Source organism: Podarcis liolepis, assembly GCF_965112155.1.
Source record: "Podarcis liolepis genome assembly, chromosome: 3".
NCBI lineage: Eukaryota > Metazoa > Chordata > Lepidosauria > Squamata > Lacertidae > Podarcis > Podarcis liolepis.
Window position 1 is genome coordinate 102,657,531 of NC_139557.1, and position 18,976 is coordinate 102,676,506.

At 43.5% G+C, this 18,976-nt stretch overlaps 1 protein-coding gene across 8 annotated transcripts in view; it reads right to left on the bottom strand.

Annotated features, from left to right (window-relative positions):
- Positions 1 to 18,976, bottom strand: part of THADA (THADA armadillo repeat containing) — a 155,604-nt gene that overhangs the window by 129,227 nt on the left and 7,401 nt on the right. For all 8 annotated transcript variants that reach the window (XM_083494029.1, XM_083494030.1, XM_083494023.1 and 5 more), the window contains exons 5-17: positions 17,789 to 17,937; positions 17,650 to 17,682; positions 15,514 to 15,562; positions 13,657 to 13,847; positions 12,397 to 12,491; positions 9,557 to 9,777; positions 6,556 to 7,247; positions 5,601 to 5,752; positions 5,348 to 5,503; positions 5,032 to 5,154; positions 4,156 to 4,279; positions 1,777 to 1,928; positions 599 to 812 (exon numbers count right to left, since the gene is read on the bottom strand). In XM_083494029.1, the coding sequence (XP_083350155.1) occupies positions 599 to 812; positions 1,777 to 1,928; positions 4,156 to 4,279; positions 5,032 to 5,154; positions 5,348 to 5,503; positions 5,601 to 5,752; positions 6,556 to 7,247; positions 9,557 to 9,777; positions 12,397 to 12,491; positions 13,657 to 13,847; positions 15,514 to 15,562; positions 17,650 to 17,682; positions 17,789 to 17,937 (2,351 nt within the window). The remainder of the gene's footprint in view (positions 1 to 598; positions 813 to 1,776; positions 1,929 to 4,155; positions 4,280 to 5,031; positions 5,155 to 5,347; positions 5,504 to 5,600; positions 5,753 to 6,555; positions 7,248 to 9,556; positions 9,778 to 12,396; positions 12,492 to 13,656; positions 13,848 to 15,513; positions 15,563 to 17,649; positions 17,683 to 17,788; positions 17,938 to 18,976) is intronic.

Consider the following 18,976-nt stretch of genomic DNA (forward strand, 5'->3'; position numbering starts at 1 on the left):
CGAGTGCCAGAGCGCATGGAAATGCTGTTTACCTTCCCGCCATAGCAGTACCTATTTATCTACTTGCACTTGTGTGCTTTCAAACTGCTAGGTTGGCAGAAGGTGGGACAGAGCAACACGATTTGAATCACTGATCTTCCAATCGGCAAGCCCAAGAGCCTCAGCAGTTTAGACCACAGCACCACCTACGTCCCTTTAACAGGTTATGACATACCATTGATACCAATATAGTTCTACTACATGCCTTGAAAGACTATGTTAATATTAGACACTGAAATTAGCCAAAAATTGGTCATGCTTTACCTTGCATGAGCATAACTGCTTTCTGCCAGTGCAAAGCTAACATTGAATGCAGCCCCTGTGTATATGAACAAACTGATCCCACAAGACTAAACACCTAGTGACAAGCTTTCAATTATGGTGGGAACCATTTATCAGGTTTTGAAATCAGCCATATTAGGGCACTTCCAGTTCAAAATATATTACTTTTTTTTCCTTTGTCTTTCTCTGTCTTCTATGGTCACAACAAAAGCTTTCAAAGATGTACAGATGATTTCTTTTGGGGAGAACAAAACGTCCTCTGCTGCTCAATACTGACCAGCCAAAGTGTTCTCCTCCACTGGATCACTAGACTTATCCTCATCCGGCTGGAATGTGTTCAGAGGTAGATGATTGTTTAAGCAGGTCTTCAGCAGGCCTTTCTGGTGTATTAAGAAGTTCAGCAAATAGGAAGCTGTTACACAGTCGTAAGGCTTGGTACTTGTGCTGAGCTGCATCGCTACTTGAAACAACAACTGCAGTTGCTGAGGATCCTGAAGTAAAAAGTTCAACACTTTTAAATACAAGTTTGTTGAATACTGTACTGACTTACATTCTAATCCAGGCCCCTTGTTAAAGTATACTTGGGGGGGGGGGGTTGTTGCTGTTATACAGGAGGATAAACAAATCTCCTATAAAAAGGACTTTTCAAACTAGCCACCAGGAACCAATAAAATAGAAATCGGTACCAAAAGCTTCAGATACGTGCAAGGGTCTCAGGATGATATCCAAACTGCTGATTTCTACTAATGATCCCAATAGGTAAAGGTAAAGAGACCCCTGACCATTAAGTCCAGTTGCGGACGACTCTGGGGTTGCGGCGCTCATCTCGCTTTACAGGCCAAGGGAGCCGGCGTTTGTCTGTGGACAGTTTTTCCAGGTCATGTGGCCAGCATGACTAAGCCGCTTCTGGCGAACCAGAGCAGCGCACGGAAACGCCATTTACCTTCCTGCAAGAGTGGTACCTATTTATCTACTTGCACTTTGACGTGCTTGCTTTCAAACTGCTAGGTTGGCAGGAGCAGGGACAGAGCAACGGGAGCTCACCCCGTCACGGGGATACGAACCACCGACCTTCTGATCGGCAAGCCCTAGGATCTGTGGTTTAGGCCACAGCGCCACCCGCGTCCCTCAACGGTCCCAATACCTAACTCAATTGCCAACCCAGAGGCAAAAAAAAAAAAAAGGCATACAGGAGGAACAGCAACAGGATGGAGTCTTGGCCCATCCTGTTTTAATTCTGCTTCCAATTGGTCCACCAGGAAAACTAGTTTCGTCCCCTCCCTCATTTTCCAATGAAACAGGATTTATTTAATTTTTTTTAGGGTTGGAGACTGCTAAACAAACCCATTTCGTGCTGTAAGCTCTGAAGTAGCCTTCAACCCAACATTTAAGAGTTCAACAAGCAAAATGATTACAAAATTGAGAATGTGGAGTTTTTATAAACTTTATCCATACCCGAAAATAAGGCAAGACAGGATGAAGCTTCATCAGAAGATCAAATGCCAAGATCTTTATTTCCTCAAAAGTGCTGGCAAAGCAGTGGAGCAGAGTCTGAAGCCGAGGAAGACTGACCTCTTGCGCTACCTGAAACAGTTCTTGGCTCTGGCCTGCTCCAAAGGATACCCAACGAACACATGCAAAAGAGGGTGTTTTTGTTATAAGTCACAGAGGGAAAATGTTGTATTCTGTTTTGTTACATTTAGCTATTTAGCACTTGATTGCATTATTAAACAAAGGAATCATACAGTTCAACGTCAACTTATTGGAAACAGTTTAGGAGAGTTTGTGGTTCAATTTACAGGACAGGTTGCATTCTTACAAAAAGACGGGACCTGGTATGGCTGAAGAAAAGGGAAGACAGGGTAGCGTAACATGAAGAGCCTGTGCAACAGAAGGATTTAAAAATGAACTATGTGGCATTTCCCTCCCAACTGGTGAGCACTTCCTTTAGAGCTACTTGCTGCGTTGAGAAGCCTAAAGTGATCATTGCCATCATGGTGGAAGGAGTGCCGCGCCAGAAAGTTTCCTCAGGAAACAGGCCAGGCAAGATGAATAAACCAGTCAAAAGAGGCAGGCTGGCATCCCACGTTACAACTTGCAGCAAACATCACCAGGCAGCAACTTTCCCTGTATTGTCAATTCTCACCTGACTTTTTGTATTCAGGTTCACAGATATAAATACAAAATGTGTGTGCGCCCCATGCAGAGAGATGCATGATTGTTGCTTTTTTACTACATTCCAACCAAACATTCAGGGAAGGGCCTTGGGCTCAATGATAGGGCACCTGCTTGGCCTGCAGCAAGGCCCAGGTTCAATCCCTGGAGTCTCTAGGCAGGTCTGGAAACGTTCCCTGCTTTAAACCCTAGAGAGCTCCTGCCAATCAGTGTAGACAATACTGAATGAGATGGACCAATGGCCTGACTCTGTGTAAGGCAGCTTTTTGTGAATGTGCATGCAGAAACCAGGCCCAGATTAAGCTGCTTATCGAGTGGAATTTAAATGGGAACACAGTGAAAACACACACATATGCATGCAACTTCGTACTTGATGCTTGTAATTTTTAAAAAATTTATGAAGAGCTGATAATTTCATTGGGGTATGGATATTCAAAATGCGGCAGGGATGCCATATTGCCGGATTCTGTACATGCTTTGCTAGTGTGTATGTTATATGTTTGAGTTATTATTTAGAGAGGGAAGGAGGAACAGATTTGCTAAGCATGGAAGAGGTAACCATGTAGACCAGGGGTGGAGTGTATAGGCAATCTATCCGGAAGATAATTGTATTTTGAGATAATGGTCTGACATGGGTATTCTTCCTGCCTCTGTTTACTTCCCCCTCTATATCTCCTGATCAGTTCTTTGACGGCTGAGAACAGCCTTTGAAGCCTTAATCTGCGGAAGGAAGGAACAGTGCTGGGTACCTTTACCTTTTCTGATGTTAGACATTGTTTGGAGAACGTACAGCATGGGAAGAGGTGGCTAGCTAATGAACAATCTGCACATAGCTAGTTGGGCAAGGCACGTAGGCTAACAGGCTAGGTAAAGGTAAAGGTAAAGGGACCCCTGACCATTAGGTCCAGTCGTGACCGACTCTGAGATTGCAGCGCTCATCTTGCTTTATTGGCTGATGGAGCCGGCATACAACTTCTGGGTCATGTGGCCAGCATGACTAAGGCGCTTCTGGCAAACCAGAGCAGTACATGGAAACGCTGTTTAATTTATAGCTAACAGGCTAGTTAGCTATAAATCAGATGGTTTTGGGGCAGAGTTCTTTGAAGCTTGTGGATGGACACATGGCAGCAGGGCCGTGCAAATGAGGGCTACCTGGGGGATCGCTTCCCCGCTTCTTGAGGGCTTCCAAGTGGCAGGTTGAGGTGCTTGCTTGGTATGTATCTATTGCTTGCTGTTTAGAATGAAATCTTCAATCTTCTCACTCATTTGTGTCTTGTATTGCCTCTGAATCTACTTTTAAAAGAACCACCTTGCATTTGGCAAGACAAGGTCCAGGAAAAAAGAACCACCTTGCATTTGGGAAGACAAGGTCCAGGAAAAAAAGATACTCCAATACACCAAGCTTTACCCATTCACATCACAGTCAAATAACAAGGAGTGAATGAGCCATATGGCACTTGAACTGCGGCACTCTCCAAGTACTGGAGTACTTCTCTTCTGAAATAAAATGTTCTTACTCCTTCAACTACTGTTCATCTTTTTGTTGAGAAAAAGCAGGTGGCAACCGAGGAGAAAAAAGCCACTGTATTCAGTTATAATATAACCTGACCGTAGACATTTAACAAAATCTTTCCCCACCGCATTTTCAAGACAGCTTACCTTCTGATACGGGAAACGTTTCAGCTATTAATCCCAAAACAGTCAGTGCGGTAAATCTGGTTGGATGGGACGAACCAGGAAACAGAGCTCCAAAAAGGATATCACAGACAGAGGACATGAAATCCTAAGGATGGGAAACAGAAGCCACAGACAGATCAAACAGAAGACTGTCTTCAAAAGGGGTTGAGGATATTTTTGATATTTCATTAATCCTTTTACCCAGCCAATGAGATTGCCCCAGTTTCTAGTTACCCCTTTCTGGCAGGGTTTTGCCAAGCCCCAAAGGGATATCCTCCTGGACAAAACAACAACAAAACAAAAAACCAACCTCCATAAGCCAATATATTTTTACAAGTTCTCAACCTTTTTCCCACACCTCCATCCTTCCCACATTCCACATCTCTTCCTCTCCCTGTGCTCCTTACTTGTTTCTTATGATCACCTCAAAATTCAAGGAGATTCTACCCTCTGCAAGTGGCCTGCACTACGTTTGACTAGGGGTCCAAAGTCTAGCTGAGTGTGAGTTGGCTGCAATGCCTAGTGGCACTTCAGGGCCAGTGAGAATCTGAAAATTCCCGGCAGTAGCTGATTGCCTTGCTGCCTGGATATTAGGGCATGAAAACAGGATATTTCAGAGCAGGCCACAGATAGTGGTAGAATTGTATCAAGCAAGGCCCTAGGCTCAATGATTGGAATCTACTTGGAGATCTACTGCCAGTCACTGTGGTCTGAGCCAGTAAAAGGCAGCTTCATATGTCTTGTTTCCCATTGTGTCTCAGACTGTCCTTTGCCACAGATGGATCGCACTCTCCGCTTTTGTGGCTACTGCAATGTTTGGAAATTGCCACATAGTTCTTAAACTCTGTGCACACATACCTTGTACTGATGCAAAGTCTTTAATGGATCCCATGGAACGGAATGTTTGCCCAGGCCTTGCTTGGACTTGGTTTGCTGCATTTTATGAACTGTCTGGGAGCTCTCGTGTACCCGGCAGAACAACTTGGAAAATAAAAAAGAAATACGGTACAATGATGCCACCCAACAAGAAACATCGAAGTGGACATCGCAACTTATTTCATGTTTTAAAAAAGTAAAGGCAAAACGTAATGGAGTTTGAGAACATTTGTCACAAAGGTGGACAGAACTTCTAAAGAGGTGTATGTGGGATTTCAAGTTCATGCTTAAAGGTTACCTTTTTCAGCAGGGAACAGATTTGTTGCCTCACAGCTGGAGACTGGCTGTTCAAGTTGTAGCTAATAAAAAACTCAATCAGTTGCATCTCTTCGGTGGAAATAATTTCTGTGCTCCGGTGACTTTCGCAAAGCAAACCTAAAGCGTCTATTCGCACCTTTTAAAACAATAAGGAAGTTTTTAACGAAGTTTTTCTCTGTAATAAATATATACAACTTAAAAAGCACACATGCACAAAACACTTAGATTTGTACCTGATCGTGTTGATGAACTAAACCTTGTTTGATACAGGTAATGGATACAAGACCACTGTGCATCATGTCTATAAACTTTAAATGCCCATGGGCTCTTGCTGTTCTCAGGCATGCCATCAAAGCTCCAAGTGCTCCTCTGGTATTGCAAGATCCTGCACAGAGAAGTTTTTAATGTTCAATGTTTAACTGTGTTTGATGTTTTAACTTGTTGGAAGCCACCCAGAGTGGCTGAGGCAACCCAGTTAGATGGATGGCATATAAATTAACAACAACAACAACAACAACAAAAACAATAAATCCTTTGTTTTTATACTGCTACAAAAACAGCAATTTCTCACCACTTCCAGCTCCACTGCTAAAAACAACACTCTAAAAATCAAAATATGTTAGGTATAAGAATATATTGCTAAAGGTATCCTAAACACCACCAGCTTTAAATTCCTTCTCTAAATTCTCAGGATACACATTTTACCTAGTGATCAACCAGTCAGTACAACAATAATTTTAAAAATATATATTATTGCACTTCTATAGGAAACCAAAAATTGGGTGAAAAACTAGTTTGTGTATTGTTATTAAAGCTCCCTGAAAAGAATCAAGGAAAGCTTTACGCAAATACATAGGACAATGTAAGGTGAAATTTATTTTGCTCTATTGCAGAATTATGTGAAGACATAAAAAGGGGGTCTCTAAGCTATGTTCTTGGCCATCAAGATGGATTCTTGTCACCTGTGCTCTGAGCAATTGGGATCCTAGAATCTTTCCCACCTCTGCTCTGCAGAGAAATACCTGTCAAAACAAGCCAAAGATTCCCCACCCACCTGCCCAGTTTAACATCGCTGTCAACTTTTCCCTTTTCTTGCGAGGAATCCTATTTGGAATAAGGGAATTTCCCTTTAAAAAAGGGAAACGTTGACAGCACACCTGGAGTACAAGGTATGAAGTCTGATCTTACCAACATTAGATTCAGCTGATGTATGAAGGATTTTAATCATGTAGTTCAAGCTTTCGGGGCTACATTTCAGCAGCTTGGGTAAGTAATAATCTGTTACGTAGGTGGCTTGCTCTGGATTCCCATCACACAAAATCGACAGCAGGGGAGACACCCACGCCTCGTGCCATTTGTCGATCCAGGTGTTCCCTTCTAGTGTGGACTCAAGGTGTCTCTTGTGGTTCACAAACATGGTTTCCAACAAATCGCTTGCGTAAGGTGCAAAAGACTGATCGCTCATGACGCCCAAGATCTGCGCAGGAATTGTCCTGTCCATTGCCAGAATATTTTCAATGCCCACACACTCAACAAGGCAGCCAAGTGACGAGTATTTGCCCTTAACGTGCCATTCTAAACTTAGCAAGTTGTCAATCAATCCCAAGAAGAAAGGGTCCACTTTTACAATGGGTCCTTTTGCTGAGGCCTGGTGAATTCGGAGGATGTTCCTAAATATCAGTTTGGTTTGGTGTCTAACAGCATCGAGAGGATGCTCCCAATGAGCATAGACATAATCCAGCATTTTTCCAATAGTGCCCGAGTTTCCACTGAGGCTGCGCTTCAGGTTTTCAGAACTTGACTGAAGAGCATCCAGCGCCGAAGCCATCCAGATAGCTAAAATTCTGGACAAGGATGCCGCCATAACAGATTCTTTAAGCCTTCAAGAGAGAAGCGGAGTATCAAGATGGAGAAAGATTACCGTATTTTAAAAGTGGATTGGTTTTGATCCTCAAATCTTTGCCAATTTTCACAACGTTACAAAGCCCTATGTCAGGGGTGGCCAACTCTAAAGAGACTGCGATCTACTTTCAGAATTAAGAACTGGCAGTAATCTACCCCTGTTTTGGGGGGGGGGGTTCAGCTCAAAGTTGTTGAGTTTTTTGGGGGGAGGAGAAAACCCCTTTTTAGGGGTTAAAAAACTTAGGGGGGGACTTCCATTTTGGAGGGAGTTAAAGGCAAGGGACAAAGGGGTAAAGTCACTCACAAAAAGATCACTATGGATGGAAACAGTAACACAGAGAAAGCTCCGTCTTCCCTTCCAAAGATCAAACAACAATGGAGGGCGGAGCAAGGCAGGAGTCAGTTTTAGCAACGCTAAGGAAAGGGAGCCAGAGATCGACCGATCTACCAAAACCTCGCAGGGATCTACCAGTAGATTGCGATCGACCTCTTGGACATCCCTGCTCTATGTGTACCTCTAACATTCTATCCTAGGTCCTACACAGAGTGCATTTCTCATTTAAACAGCTTATTCTCTTGAAAATGGAAATAGTATGAAATCCATGGAGCAGATTAGGGACAAATCTCTGGTATCTCCTTCAAACCTCCCTCCCACCCACTGTCTGTACTTGCTGGAGGGGAAAGCAGTACCAATATATACAACAAACAGCACGAACATATCTCGGCCGTGCTCTCGTCTCACATTCCAGGGGACAAACCCCTGCGGCTGCTTGTCTTGGCTACAGGCAGTCAGCAGCCTCCTGGTGACAAGGTAAACATCAGCTAGAGATCTGTCCCGAACCCTTGCCTCTTTCCTCTGCCTGAGGCAGACCATAGTCTTGCATGGTGTGAAGCATCAGAGGGGTTCCTTTGCTTACTCAGGCTGCTCCCCTTCTGCCCTTACTGAGAGGCAATCTCCTCTAGACTTGTGGGAAGGAAGGAAAGCATGTGGGTTAAGATCCTTGGCAGCTACCTCTCCTGCGTTCAAGGCAGCTGAGATACTGTACTTTTCCATGTATAAGACGAGGGGGTTTTTTACTCAAAAATAATGTTAAAAAACGGGGCTCGTCTTATACACGGGCAGGACATTGGGGGACCAGGTGATTGGTTGCAGCCACAAGCTGCAGCTTGTAAGCAGCAATTTGGTGGGTGATTGTTGGCTGGGGCAAGGGCTGCTTCGGATTGGCTGCTCCTGCGTTAATTGAGCAGGTGATTGGTTGCTACGTCAAGAGCTGCCTTGGATTGGCTGCCGCTGTGGCAAATGGGCATTCAATTTCCGGCTGTTGTTTGCAAACGGACAGACACTTGCCAGCTTCTGCGACGCGAACGATTCTTAGCACTTGTCATTCGCGTTAGTGATTTCCTGCATCCCACCCCTCCCATTTTCTTAAATTTGAGTCCCCAAAAATGGGGGCGTCTCATACAAGGGGGCATGTTATACATGGAAAAATACAGTAACCACCTGAAAACCACACTGCTGTGGTATCCAGGCTGCTTTCAGTTAGGACAGATGGCAGCACCAAGAGGTCCAATAAATCAGTCCCAAGGATAGCTCAGTTGGTTAGAGCGTGGTGCTGATAATGCCAAGGTTGCAGGTTCAATCCTGTATGGTGGCAGCTGCATATTCAGGTTGGATAGATGATCCTCAGGGTCCCTTCCAACTCTATGAATCCTTTTATTTCCCTATGAATCCACATTGTCCAATTGAAGAAGAAGAAGAATGTCCTTGATCCACAATCAGACCAAGTGAAAGATTTAGGTCAATTCAGCACTTCTGCTAACATGCGTTAAGGATTCGGCTGCAGCTGTCCCACAACACTGGACCTCTTTTCCTATACAGACTTGCCAAAGCCCAGGTCCCCTTCCAAAACACTGCAAGGCCTTTTAATTTGGGACGGCTTGTGGTGGTGATATTTAAGGTTCTGCTAGGATAACTCAGTTGGTACAGCATGAGACTCTTAATCTCAGGATTGTGGGTTCAAGTTCCACACGGGGCAAAAGATTGCATTGCAGCAGGTTCATAGAATCATAGAGTTGGAAGAGACCACAAGGGCCATCAAGTCCAACCCCCTGCCAAGGTTGGACCAGGTGATGGTTCCTTCCATCTCTACAATTCTCTGATTCTATTCGCTGATATATTTTTTACCATATTTTATTCACAATTTATATTATAATGCAACCTGAGCTCTAGTAATGGGCGAACCCAAGTTCCAGCTAAACGAAACACCATTTAAAAATGTACTTTTACCGTGCACTCAAGGTCAGCAAAGTCAAGGCAATATCTAAGAGCAGCTTCTCCATACTCCGGTCCATGCTGCCATTCTTCCACTCTAGCATAGCGAGTGCTCCGTGGCAGAGGAAAAGGAGGACCGAGTCAGAAAGCTCAGCAGTGCAAAGACTCCCACAGCTGTCCACAAACCAGTCTGGTAAGTCAGAATGCTTCAGTGAGCCACAAAGCAAGTCGCTGATCTGCAAAAGGCAATACAGTGTTAATTAAACCACAGGGAAGGTTTGCCAGACCCTTAGAAAACTGCAAGGAAGCACAATACTAGCTGCTAACATGTAAATGGTCTTTCAGCCTGGATAGCTCAGCTGGTTAGAGCCTGGTGCTGATAATGCCAAGGTTCCAAGTTGGATCCCCAGATGGGACAACTGAATATTCCTGCAATGCGGGGGTTGGACTAGATGATCCTCAGGGTCCCTTCCCACTTTACGATTCTATGATTCTTTGCATGTTTTCCATCATGGCACTATTAAGCACAAGTAGTTATGCCTATCCACTACTGTGGTGATCACACAGGATCCCCGGACGTTTCACCGTCTATTGATCCCTGTGCCACCACTTTATTTCTCACTGCCACCACCCAGGCCCTACCTGGTACAATACTGAGTCCAGTCAGGGTTAACTTGGAACATAAACTTCTGTTTATTTATTGAAGTTTAACAAGCGTGTGGTTTCATAAATGGTATCGGTCAATTACAATCATGGGGTGCCTATCCAGACCTATAACTTCTGCTACCTGCTCTCACTCACTAAACCACATCTCAGATATTTCCTTGTCTTCCTAGCTCCTAACTGTTCCTGACTCAGCTTATTTCGCTACACTAACTCAACCTCCCCACTGACTCTATCACAATTCACTCACACTCCAACCAACCACCCAACTCCCAACAAACTCCTCCCTGGTTTTAGTCCCTCTGACTCCACCCCCCTGGTTTCTGATTGGGTAACCTGTTTAACTATTTCACCTCCAGCACTCTCATAGGTTAACGTCACAACGATAAATTATAAATTTAATCTCTTTGTTCTCTGCTCCCATGATCAGTGCTAGGCTTGTAAAATACACTTATCCCAAGCTTTCCATTTAGAATAGAAAGATCAAATCACTCTAAAAGGGAAACGAGGCAAAAACTCAGCAGCATTTTCTAATACCTTTCTCAAGTTATTTTTTCCTTGGGATTCCCACCACTGAACAATTCAGCAATTCAGTATACAGTCATACCTCGGCTCCTGAACGCCTTGGGAGTCAAACGTTTTGGCTCCCAAACGATCGAAAACCGGAAGTAAATGTTCCAGTTTTTGAACGTTCTTTTGGAAGCCAAACATCCAATGGGGCTTCCATGGCTTCCGATTGGCTGCAGGAGCTTCCTGCAGCCAATCAGAAGCCACACTTTGGAAGCTGAACATTTCTGAACGGACTTCCGGAATGGGTTCTGTTCAACTTCTGAGGTACAACTGTACTAGTACCACCACAAATTATCTAGGATTCAGAAAGCACCAGACTCAATAATTGTTCAGAAAATTGGCAGCCTATACAAGTTTAACAAGCGTAAAATAAATAGTGCAATCCTATGCAAACTTGATCGGGACATGGGTGGCGCTGTGGTCTAAACCACAGAGCCTAGGGCTTGCCAATCAGAAGGCTGGCGGTTCGAATCCCCACGATGGGGTGAGCTCCTGTTGCTCGGTCTCTGCTCCTGCCAACCTAGCAGTTCAAAAGCACGTCAAAGTGCAAGTAGATAAATAGGTACCACTCCGGCAGGAAGGTAAATGGCATTTCCGTGCGCTGCTCTGGTCTTGCCAGAAGCGGCTTAGTCATGCTGGCCACATGACCCGGAGGCTGTCTGAGGACAAACGCCGACTCCCTTGGCCATTAAAGCGAGATGAGTGCTGCAACCCCAGAGTCGTCTGCGACTGGACTTAATGGTCAGGGATCCCTTTACCTTTTATGCACACTTGAGGAGAAAGTCCAACTGACGCCAAGTGGGTTTTTACTTTTGAGAACACATGCATAGATTTCATTTCCCACCAAATTCAATACAACTGATAGTTTTTACTTCTGAGCAGACAGGGTTATGATTGTGCTGTAAGGCTGCAACCCTATGCACACTTAACTGGGAGTCTGCCCCACTGAACTCTACAGGAGCAAATTCTAACCAGGAACGTGCAGGACTGCGCTCTAAGGCACTCTGCAAGGAATTTCCATTGAAAAAAGGGTTTTATTTCTGAGTAGACACGTATAGGATTGTACTATGAAATGACTAACAATTCTTCTAATAGGGGCTAGTTTAGGGAAGCTTTTAATGTTTACTAGATTATTGTATTTTAATGTTCTGTTGGAAGCCACCCAGAGTGGCTGGGGAAACCCAGCCAGATGGGCAGGGTATAAACAATAAATCATTATTATTATCTATAAAGCACAAAATATTGCGAACAACACTGAGACGGCCACTATATTTTTCAGAACAGCTCTCCCTTCCAACTGCTGACTTAACACATTTTGACTGCCATCCAAAGCTGTCTGCTCACTGACTCATCATAAATTTGCCTGCATGATGAATCTTCTGATTTCTCCCCTCCCCTCCCTGTGGAGCCCCCCACATCCCCAGAATCTGCCCCAGTGCTCCAAAATAATTGGGGGGGGGCTGCAGGGCACGGGGAGAGAGGAAGGACAAATCCTGCTGCTTGAGAACACATGTATGCCACTCACGCTACACTGGATCTCACCCTATGACTACTTTCAATTTGAAAATTAAGTAAATTGTGGGTTGTTGTTTTTTTAACTTTTCCAAGGGAAACACACTTACCAAACAAGGTAGCTTTTCACCTGGTTCAAACATGGTCTTAATAAAGAGAACAACAGCCAACCCTGCTGTAGTCTGGACAGTCTGTAAGAGGTCTTCTGCAGAAATAAAATTGAAATATATTAGTATTGCAAAGGACATTTAGATTCTCTTTCAGATTTATTGTTTTCTAGAACTGCTAATTATTCTTAATATATTCCATTTTTATTGTTGCCGGCATCCAACACAGTAACCGTAGCACGTATAGTGCAAAGAAAACCAGGGGAGAACGCTCACAGCAATAAGTGCAGTGGAGAACTCTGGGAACTTACACAACATATAATGGAAATCTAGAATCTGCATCTTCTTTAACATTTTAGCGCCCACATTACAAGCCTAAACAGCAGGTACTCACAACTAAGCAGGCATCTAGTTTGCTGCTGATGTATTGGCAAGGCAACAGCACAACATCTTTTTAGAAATATTTTCTATTAACAAATGATAGTGGCAATTCTTACTAGGGATGCTGGCTTCGATACAAGGTAGCCCTTCCGTAAACAGAAGGATTCCTTGTATTTACATAAGGGGTTGCAATCCAGCGCATGCTCCCACTAATTGGGGTTGGGGGCAGAGGACTTCTGATGATTACGCCTCCTGATTACAGCTTCAGAAAATTGGTCTGCATCCTATAAAGGTAAAGGTAAAGGGACCCCTGACCATTAGGTCCAGTCGTGGCCGACTCTGGGGTTGTGGCGCTCATCTCACTTTATTGGCTGAGGGAGCCGGCGTACAGCTTCCGGGTCATGTGGCCAGCATGACTAAGCCACTTCTGGCAAACCAGAGCAGCGCACGGAAACGCCGTTTACCTTCCCACCAGAGCGGTACCTATTTATCTAGTTGCACTTTGACGTGCTTTCGAATTGCTAGGTTGGCAGGATCAGGGACTGAGCAACAGGAGCTCACCCCGTTGCGGGGATTCGATCCGCTGACCTTCTGATCGGCAAGTCCTAGGCTCTGTGGTTTAACCCACAGCGCCATCTTCATCCTCTAGCTGAGCTGTATTTCTCCATTAAGGACACAATGCAGACAGCAAAACAAGGCAACTCTCTTTCCAAACCCTGCACTGTTAAAATGTAAAAAAAAAAAAAAACATACATCAAACCACCAAGAGGTTCCCTCATATTGCTCTTCCTTCAGAATGACTCTTATCTTCTTACTAAAAGGCAATGCCCAATATAGTAAGAAGCGTTTAAAAAACCACCCTTAAATATCAGCACTACTTACCATTAATTAAGAAGTGTGAAAAATGGTTCAGTAGTCCACACATACTTTGCCAAATAGGAGAATCTAACGTCTTCCAGAAATTTCCCTGAACGTTTTCCTGAATTTTTTGTATCAACATCATTGAAACTTTAACACCCATCAACAAATCGTGCATCAGCCGAGTTTGAGCAATGCGATTTCCACTGAGCTTCCTTTAAATGTATAAGAAAATTGAAAATGAATAGCGGTATTAGTCACTTGAACGTGTATTATGGCAGCATCAAATTAATCCATTAACTGTGACACGAGTTTCCATCACAGGCAATGACCAACTTCAACTTTGTTGAAATAACCATGTCTTAATGTGCCATGCAAACCCCACAATCAATGAGTTGACCTTGGAAGGGATTTCAACAATGTAGGCACCACCAGGGAGAAGGAACTGTTATGGTCTCATGCACTGCGCTATCAACAGGGGAGGGGAGAGACACATAACAGGGTCTCAGAAAATGATCGACAAAGAAAAATCAACAAAAAGAGTATGCGTGGAGAGATTATCAATGCTTCTAATAAGAGTTGGTGTGTGAAACATGCTCTGCCGCATCCGCAGCTGTCAGAGACACCACACTGCTATCAGTGCCAATTTGGGGCAAGATCTAAGATCCTAAAATTGGTGCTGATAGCAGCAGCACTTTGCCACCACAGCTGCTTGAGTGGCAGGGCACCAGGAAGGCTTCCGCCGTCTGAAGCAGTGGCCTCATCCTGCCTAACGGGATAGGCAAGCTCTGCTTTCTGCACAAGCTCAGTAAGTCAGTGAGTTGTTTTCTCTCTTTTTCGTATTCTTCATGACTGCTATATTTCTTAGAACAGCAATCTTTTTAAAATTCAAAAGGACTTACATATTGATGTAGTATCTGTTTAAGGAACAAGTTGCTGGCTGGTTTTGCAATTGCCACCAACAACTGTTAGGCTTAGCAGATAAGTGAGACCAAGTTATTTGTGTGGGAATAATAATAATAATAATAATAATAATAATAATAATAATAATAATAATAATTTATTATTTATACCCCACCCATCTGGCTGGGTTTCCCCAGCCACTCTGGGCGGCTTCCAACAGAATATTAAAATACAATAACCCGTTTGCCGTTAAAAGGGTACACCTCTCTGCAGCTTAAAAACATTCTGGGCTCTTTTTCACCAATGAGTTGGTTCTTACATTTTTATTATCATCAAGGAAAGGGACCATACTATTAGGCTGTAGAAAACCAAGCTTAAAACTAAGCTCAATTCCAAATGGCTTCACTCGAGTTGCTTTCTAAACAGAGTCTAAAACATACTGAATCTCAGGAATTCTCCATTCAAGGAAAACAAAGGGCCCCCCCTTCCATATTAGTAGCAATAAAGAATCCTAGTTGTAGAAAACATGTTGTCAAATACAGCCAAAGGCTACAACCCACCCTCTGAATCTTCAGGATTAGATTGGCCAGCCCATCGAAAAATCACATCCTCTCACTGCTCTTAATTTCTGCCCCTGGAATTAAAAAAGCAAGTCCTCACTTACTGGGGGAAATTTGCTAAACAGAACTCTAAACAGCACCATTCAACAACTGTTTTTATATTCTTCTGCATTCCTCTCAGATTTCAGAATTGTTTGGATAAACTCTTAAAGAAAACCAAACAGCAATGTTTCCTCTCCACAGAGCGTGACTGAACTCCAGGAACTTATCTATGAATCACAGATTGCTGCATCTCATCCATCTCAGGGAATTCAAAAGAAGTACAAGGGCAATATTGTTCCAAACGGACCTTGTTGTGTCCCTACACAGTGTGTCTCACATTCCAACCAGCACACATTTTACACGGAGCAGTTCTCACCTGTTTTCTTCCTCTATTTCAAGCACAGATTTCTGCAGAAATTGAAGAGCTGTGAAAATATAGTTGGAAAACATACATAAGCCAGTATTTGATATAAATAGGTCTCACATAAAAAGATAATGCAGCAATAGACAAATGAAATGCCAGACTACAGATGTAATATTTTTCAAAATGACAAAACTGCATCTCAGTGGATACTGCAGGTTCTCTCACTTTTTTTTCACCTTTAAACCTTGGTAGAAACTTGGGACATCTACAGAGAATAAACAGCTATATAATAGCTGGGTATCTGAATGACTGCCAACTTCCATACGAGCCTGCCCCATTCTTAAGGTCATTAGAGACACTGATTATAATGCCTCCACCTTCTGAATTTGTTAGTGGCTCGCAGGGACAAATTTATGGAAATCGTTTTCTGTCCAGGACCTACTCTTGGGTTTTTTTATGCACCAGATTTTTTTTTATTAAAAAAAATTAATCTAGGCATTTAGGGGCACATTTGAACTCCTTGCTGCCATTATCATTGCTGACCTGTTTTACTGGTTTTCATGTACGTCTTATGGCTGTGCTTTGCCGGGTTGCACCCATCTGCTTCATGGCTATAGTTGCCACTTTAAATTTTGCGAGCTAAGGTCAGAAGGCATTAATAAAAATGCTTCGAAAATAAATATTGCCTGAAACAATGGTACTTACTACCTTAACTATTATTATTATCCTGACACTGCTATTCTTTCCCAACACTTTTACCATACAGAAAGAAAAAGACAAGTGCCACAGTCTATGATACAAATGACATACTCCTTATATTGTATGTTGCCTAGAGGCTGGGGCGTTAAGCAATTAAGAAGTTTAATTACAGGCCTGGTTCACATCACATGCTTTCTCTCCATTTGATGACTGTCAGTTGAATGCGGGAACTGAAAGCATTTTTAAAAAACATTGCATTTTGGGTGATATAAAGAGTCCTGAGTGTTTCCTTCGCCACCATCTCCTCTCCACTGTTGAAACATGGATTCCAATCTCCTTGGGAGCAAGGACATGTTGCCCAGTAAAGAACCGCACGCTGGTCGTGCTGCGTAACTTACAATGACCACTTGATAATGCTGTCATTAAATGAAGAACAGGCACGGGTGAACCAGTCCCAGTGGTCTGCTGCAAGGCAGCGGGGAGATAAAACGGAAAAGAACATCTCACTGGCAGGAACTCTTCCTTGTGGTCCATGAAGGCTAAAACAGGGCTATAATCTGTGTACACAGATTATAACCCATGCACAATTTTGTGTCCACAGATTATAACCCATGCACAATTTTGCCTCTGTAGATTAAAGTATTTACTACCATATCAATCCCACGAAATACCAACAAGCAAAATAGGTAAAGGTAAAGGAACCCCTGACCATTAGGTCCCGTCGTGGCCGACTCTGGGGTTGCGGCGCTCATCTTGCTTTATTGGCCGAGGGAGCCGGCGTACAGCTTCTGGGTCATGTGGCCAGCATGACTAAGCCGCTTCTGGCAAACCAGAGCAGTGCACGGAAATGCCATTTACCTTCCCGCTGGACTAGTACCTATTTATCTACTTGCACTTTGACGTGCTTTCAAACTGCTAGGTTGGCAGGAGCAGGGACTGAGCAACGGGAGCTCACCCCGTCACGGGGATTCGAACCGCCGACCTTCTGATCAGCAAGTCCTAGGCTCTGTGGTTTAAACCACAGCGCCACCCGCATCCTAGCGAAATAGTTTATTTCAATTAATGTTTAAGGTAACGGTTTCATAGCTGCTCCAAATTCCTTCTGCCACCTTGCGGGGAAGAGGGGGTGATAAGAAATGTGCTAGCTATGCAAAGCGACATCCTTTGGTACAGAAACAAATTCCCCAGATTGCCAGCACTGTCCCAGGGAATAATCACATGTGGGAAGAAAGCCTGCAACCTGGGTTTTAAGCACTTGTTTACAGACATAAAGTGATTGCATCATTTTCAGTGTAGTCGGTAATACCTAAAGTCACTTTTCCAGATCCCTCTCTCTAATTCTTTCTACCGCCCAAAGAGCTACCAAAAGGGTAGAAAAGTGTTTTCATAATTCCCATGGAGCGGCACTATTAGAACATTTTAACCTAAGCAGAAATGTCAAGAATTTACCTTCTTTGAACAGGATATTCACACTTGATTTACCTGAAAGATGAAAGTATGTATTTAAGCAGCTTTTACTTATCATAACAATATAAATTCTTTCTGTAATAATTGCAAGTTCCAAACTGTTATAAACTTATCATCATACCTATAGTGTTGTTTTCCATACAGGAAGCAAGGTTGTCCATAGTCTTTCTGTACTGAGACAGGTCTGTTGTTTTTAGTTCTTCTCTGAGGCAGAACACAAAACTCTGTGTAGCTTCTGCCATAAGAGGTTCAGGAATTCCGTTTAGGGAGCTGCATGAGAAGAGAGCATGGCCAGGTTATCTGAGATGTAGATGCTAAAAGCATGGAATGTAAAAGGACATGTAATTCGATCTTCCTGGGCGCCATAACACTTCAGGATGAATTTTAGTGAATCTGATTACAGGATAAGAAACCGTGGCACTCACTGTTCTAGTAAAATTTAATGTGAATCTGATTCTTTACAGTTTCTAGAGCATCAAAAGGAATAGAGAACCTGAGGTAGAGAGCATTCAGTCAAAAATGGTGAGAGCAATTAGAAAACTCATCTCTTCTCTGGTGGAAGAGGATAGAATCGAATAAGGCAGAGGCAGCCAATGCTTCAAACCCAAGGTTCACAACAGAACATTCACCGTTTCACAAACTGCAACCATATTGTCCACACCTTCTTTTCAAACGTCACATTCTAATTCAATATTAAAAGCAACAGGGATCAAATCATCCCTATTGTCTACAGCACAGCCTTCCAAACTTTTCATGTTGGTGACACGCTTTTTAAACATGCATCATTTTGCAACACAGTCGTTTTACTAGCAAACTCGAAGTTAAACTAACCCCTTTCCAGCCCTGGAAGGAGCACAGGGAGCGTTCACACGACACGCCAAAGCCGACACACTAAACGTGTCACGACACACAGTTTGGAAAGCTCTGGTCTGCAGTGCAGCATAGCCAAAACTATAAATCTTATTCAGTCTTAAAATCAGACACAAAAGTTGCCCTGGGCAGGAACAAAACAAAAGTCAAGCAAACAATGCCCAGAAATATGGGCGGGCTTGTTGAGGAACTGATCACAAAGTGCTAAACAGAAAGGGTCAGATCCGGAAACCTGGTGTCTGGAGCTCCATTCATGTCTAAGCTCCTGCTCATGGAAGGGGGCAAGGGAAACGTTTCTGCCAATCCTCCCTTTCCTCTTTGAATTCCTTCCTCCCCCCCAAAAAAAATCTGCTCTGCAGAGCTGGGAGACCCTTACAGATACAGGAATCTCCCTTATACCAAGTCAGACCAAAGCAGGACAAACGGCCAGTAGTTAATT